At 29.9% G+C, this 5,743-nt stretch overlaps 1 protein-coding gene across 1 annotated transcript in view; it reads right to left on the reverse strand.

The window, feature by feature from the left end:
* Positions 1 to 1,408, reverse strand: part of aPKC (protein kinase C iota type) — a 555,703-nt gene extending 554,295 nt beyond the window's left edge. The window contains exons 1-2 of the mRNA XM_074129614.1: positions 1,273 to 1,408; positions 826 to 1,039 (exon numbers count right to left, since the gene is read on the reverse strand). Coding sequence (XP_073985715.1) covers positions 826 to 899 — 74 coding nt within the window. The 5' untranslated portion in view covers positions 900 to 1,039; positions 1,273 to 1,408. The remainder of the gene's footprint in view (positions 1 to 825; positions 1,040 to 1,272) is intronic.
* Positions 1,409 to 5,743: the final 4,335 nt, after the last annotated feature.

The raw sequence follows: 5,743 nt of genomic DNA on the forward strand, positions 1-5,743 counted from the left end.
GTAAAGAATACTTGTCAACAATTACTTTCAATACCATGAAATAGTTAATAAAATTGAATAAAACAACATTAAAGAGTAGAAGTACTTTTGAAAGTTTTTAGAAGCAAATGAAATTCAGGAGCAATACAAACTAAGATCACTTAAAAACCTTAAAAAATCGAAATTCAACAAACTTGAATTAACAAAATAAAATCTACTAAGTGATGTGCTGAGTTCAGCTTATTATTATAACCATTATAACTTTTATTATCAAATGATTAAACATTTTAACAAATGTAATCAACAAAATTTAAAATTAAGCTTTAAATGCATTCCATTAATTTCAGGCATATAAAATAAGGCACAAATTAAAACACAATCCAGCCGCATGCCTCCTTCACTGAAGTTTTGATTATTACTTATTGTTGCACTATATGAAATTAATGAATTTATTAAGAATTGCAAAAAAGATCAGACAAGTGTAAACAAATCTTTATTGTGATCTGCATTTACAGCTAGAATTGACTAAAATGTAGCCAATTTTGGAAATGAGAATGATTTATTTTGAGAATTGGATAGATACTTCCAACATTTACATGCACTCCACGTAAAGGTGCAATTATTTAAAAGCTTATAAGCCAAAAGAATATTTGCATACATAAATCATTCTACTAAGGTTAACACATATTATATTGAAGAATGAAATAGATTTCATCCCATAGAAAGCCGCTTTTAAAGCTAAGCACAAGGTAGAACACAAAGAATAAAAAACCAAATGCTTTCACCCCAATTTAATTAAGTGCTGGTACATGAAATACTGTTTAAAAAAAATAATTGTAAACTTACCCATTGTAAGCAGTTTTTACACGTACTTCTGGTGGATCTAAATCCACATCGGCTGTATTCTGATAAGTTGGCATTCTAAGCTTGTTGAAAAACCGTTTTCCTTTTCTAATTCTACGTTTATAAAATCTAGTAATTACTACGTATAACTCCCACAGGCAATCCAACTTGAAAACTTTGTATAGCCTTTATTTCACTTTTAAACAGTCACAAAGGCCTGCAAATAAAACGAGATTTATGTAACTAATTACCCAATTAAGTCTATTTATAGAACGAATTAATTATGTTTCATTTAGGAATCAAGCAAAAAAAAGTGAGTAAAAAACATAGAATAAAAAGAAAACAACCACTGTCAGTCTTTGTTTTGTAGAATGGAATTGTTAAAACTAACTTATAACATCCAGAACAAAATAAAATAAATATAATTATTACTAATATATCATAATTTACCGTAACTGTCATTGAAGTAACCACCTTTACAGAGATTTTAATATATCCTTCAAGCCCAACAACTATAACCTTACCATATCTTTGAATAGGTTAGATCCCCTCTTTCAATTTCTTACTTATGAATCATAAATTCGATTGCGTATTTAACCATCGATTCGATGTAGCTCGTTTTTATGAGTGAATAAGCAGTCTTTAGGATTTTAAGTACAACAAATTGATGGGAGGGCCAATATGTAATAAAATTAAGAAAAAAGTAAGTATAAATATAATATTTAATAATACGCAAAACGGATTAGTTGGAAATTTCCTCGCTAGATAACAGCACTATCCAGTTTCCAATCGCTCTGAAATTGAAATAAGTTTGTTTTGTTATTATTGTTAGATATTTTTAAAATGTTTATTAATTCATTTCTGTATTGTTTAAGATTTAAGGGATTATTTTTCTTCTTTCTTTTTGTATTAACTTCAGGCATTTCTTGCGTGTTGCACTTTTTGAGGACAAACATTGAGGCTCCTTAAACGGCGGCAAAAGACGGTTGTTAGCCAAACCAGAATCTGTAATTGCTTTCTGTGCCCTTCAGAACTTAATGCCAGAGAAATTATCACAAGTTACTCGTCAAAAATTAGAGGTAAAAATTTATGAACAACTAATTACAAAATCTTTATTTTGCAATGATTCCCGATAAACATCAAATTCTGTTTTGAAAATGAATATTTTTGCAAATGTAATTGTTAACTTTTTAAAATTTACTTGAATTCGAAGAATTAATTATTTTATATATCTTATCTAATGTACACTCAATTTATCAAACGAGACATTGAATTACGAGTGCTAGTTGCAGACATTTTTATAAACCTATTCAACTCAAAATTTATTGTAAGCCTTTCAAAAGTAATATTTCCACATTAAAACGTTTACTCTAAATTCTCCGTCAAACAGATTGAAAAGAAAAGTTAGTTTTTTATTTTTGCTTGTGAAATAACTTAACATATCGATTAATTTTAGTTCAGTGAGAATGAGAATCAGTTGTAAATAATTTTTTGTTTAATTACTTTATTTTTTATTAAAGTTTGAACATTTTTTAGTGTCCTTCAGAGCTTGAATGATTTGTTTCGTTAATTTGTTGAACTACTAATCTGCATTACTTTTATTTCTAAGCAGTTTCTTAGTTTTTTATTCATAATTAATCTTTAATTAATTGAAGCTGGCGGACAGCAAATAAAGTATATTGCGACGAAGATTCTGCATCTTCTTTGTTTTAAAAACTTTTAATTTATCCTCGAATAATTATAATAAACTTATGACTTTAATGTAAAATTGAAATACAGGAATAACGTAACATTAGAATGAACAAAATTAGGCCAAACGGTCATCATTATAAACGTTAAATTTAATCAGTACAAACTCAGAAAGAGTTTTTACTTGGTGACTTTCTGAAGTAATTTGCTATAAGTACAAAAAAATATCGTTAAAACTCTTCAATCGTAATATTTTATATGCGAAGATCGAGTCATAAGACAGTTTTGACACTTGTTCGGCGTCAGAGTTCTCCTTCCAAACCTTAGAAACTTAGCCTGATTGCTAAGTAAAAATGAAATTCTAAGCTGGTAGACATGCTGGAGATGTCTGGATCATCTTGTCTAGGGAAGGATAGTTAGACTCTTCCCATATGGGGACATGCAGGAATTAACGGTAACGAAAGAACTAATGAGCTTGCAAGGGACGAGTTTAGCATATCATTTTATGGACCCAAAACCTTGCTTGGCAATTTCGAAACGTTACATTGACGGGTTTGTAAGAAAGTGGTAGCGAAGGAGTTTGATCTGGGTAAGAAACACTTAAAAAGACTGGGCACGCTTGTGCAGTAGATACCATCGGAAGGGAAATCTACATCTCTGTCAACAATCTATGATAATTTGACTTTGTTCTCGCTTTCTCAAGTCTAGGTTCCGGGGTATTTGGTACAGGCTAGATATTAAAGGAGGACCTCGGTCACATGAAGATCAGAGATATTCTCTGATATTAGATTTATTTTTGAGTGGGGAAGTAAGATTAGATCCTTTGGAGGCTAAGTCCTCTCGCGTATCTTTATCATAATCATAATAATAAACATTTTCAAAATTATTTATACCTATTGGTTTGTTTTAAAATGATTAAGATTAGGTGGCGCGTAAGCTGGAAGTTTATTGACTTTCTAATTTTAAAATAAATACGTTTTTCTAGCAGATCGACAGGCAGTCACAGCACATTAATTTAAGATTCATTTACATATCGTAATCAAATTCCATGATTATTTTCAAATGCCCTTCAGAGTTAAACGTTGCTGTTCAGTTGCTGGCAAAAGATTATCTTAGGCGCCATCGTTGAACTTTTAAAGAGTTCTATTCAAATTTTATATAAATTTAAAAACAAAAAAGAGAAGGATTTCATCTTAAAAATAAATAAATCTTTTTAAGTTTTCTCTCTCTTTAATATTAGGAGTGTATAAAACGTCGTAGTATTAAAATGTGTAAACATTATTACAATTAAATAATATTGGTAGAACATACATATATGCACTGGCACTTCCAAAATATTTATTACTAATAAAAAATATATATTACAATTTAATAAAAATGAGGTAATACAATGATAAATACATAATATATTTTATATTTTGGATGGTATTTAATGCAACTTTGAATGAGAAAATTATAGTACCGCTTTCCTCCTTATGGTCTATTATTTGTCACTACATTTTAGGCTTCCTCGTGTTATCTTTAAATCTATTATTGACTTCTTATAGCACTAGTTGGTATAGGTCCTTAAATATAAGAAAGATACTCTTTTTTTTTAATCATAAGATCATTGCATTACTTTAAATATTGCATTTCATATCATCTAATTATCATGGCAATTTTTTGTTTTTTTAAATTTGGCTGAGACAGTGTTTAATTGCTCTAGCATAAAAATTAATAATAATTCAACATTATAACAATTATGGCGTATTTACGTTGAGGTGAAGTAGTAGCTATTATATTTTAGCAAATAATTACTTAGTTGCCACCGTGTATTGACCATTATTTTTACTTACTGCTAATCAGAAAAAAGAAATGGAAGGCATTGTAATTATTTACAACTTTCGAAGTTGTGTTTTCATTGGAAATACTCGGGGGGGCACCCCTTTTTTTGTTTATTTCCATGAACTACTGTACTGAAGCTTTCCACTTGTTTTGAATTTTAAAAAATATCCACTTTTTTTGGTTTTACTATTTACTTAGAGCTCGTCAATATCTTTGATCCCTCGAACATTTTCAGTACATTGTTGGCTTTCGAATAATGTTCACGAAATCTAAAAGATTCAAGCAAGATTTTGACAAATTGAATTTTTGCAGTCACAAGAGACTGAAAAACATCCCCTACTGGAGATATCACATTTATACATCCACTTTAGTCTGCATTTTTTTTTTTAAATTGAAACTAAATCAATGAAGAAAATTTATAATTCATAACTTTCCCAAACACGATTTACATTAAATTTGTTCTGAAAGCTATTTACAAAGAAAATTGTCCCCTTTCTTAAAAGTAAAAACTTGTTGTTTGAACATATACATGCAGGGCCGGATTTTCTTATAGGCTAACTAGGCTTCAGCCTAGGGCCTCAAGATCAAGAGGGCCTACATTCAAATTGTTAGCAAAATTAAAATTACGCTATTCTAAAAACAGTACCAATAACAACATGTTTCATCTAACATATTGATATGTATCACAGTAGTGATGTATTTTATTATCTCTCATTTACAAACTTAAAAATGGGAGATGAAAGGGCCTCATAAGTGGAATTGCCTAGGGCAGGGGTCGGCAACCTATTTCAAGTAGAGAGCCATTTCTCCTTAAATAATTTTAATAAATCTTACCAAGAGCCGCAAGGATGATAGAGTGTAAAAAACTCTGTGGATCATTTGTATTCGCAAATTATTATTTTATGGTATTCAATAACATTTAAATGTTTTATATATTTATTTTCACATATTGCAAAGTAAGTAAACAAATAAATAATAACCAAACCTGTGTTTGAATGAAAATGGCGGCAGTCCTATATATTACGTACTGTATTTTAATATAATTCTATTCAATTTCAAACCTATCACATTTAAAATTCTTTTTGATAAAATATCTTTATTCAATAAATGAAATTTTCACTCGTTTCAATAAAATTGAAGTATAAAATATATTTTGGACAGGCTGAAGAGCTACACAATTTGGGTAAAAGAGCCGCAAGCGGCTCGCGAGCCGCAGGTTGCCGACCCCCGGCCTAGGGCCTCTTTTCGTCAAAATCCGGCCCTGTATACATGACTTTCCCTTACCGTACAGTCTCAAGGAATTAAACATATATTGCTTCTATCTCCTAATTGTTTATCCTTACACTATGATTGCACTGAAACAGCACTTGACAGGGAAAACTATAGAATAATTTCAACTTTCTGCGAC

This window comes from Rhodnius prolixus, unplaced genomic scaffold (genome assembly GCF_049639745.1).
Source record: "Rhodnius prolixus isolate KJV_2025 unplaced genomic scaffold, Rpr scaffold_15, whole genome shotgun sequence".
Taxonomy (NCBI): Eukaryota; Metazoa; Arthropoda; class Insecta; order Hemiptera; family Reduviidae; genus Rhodnius; species Rhodnius prolixus.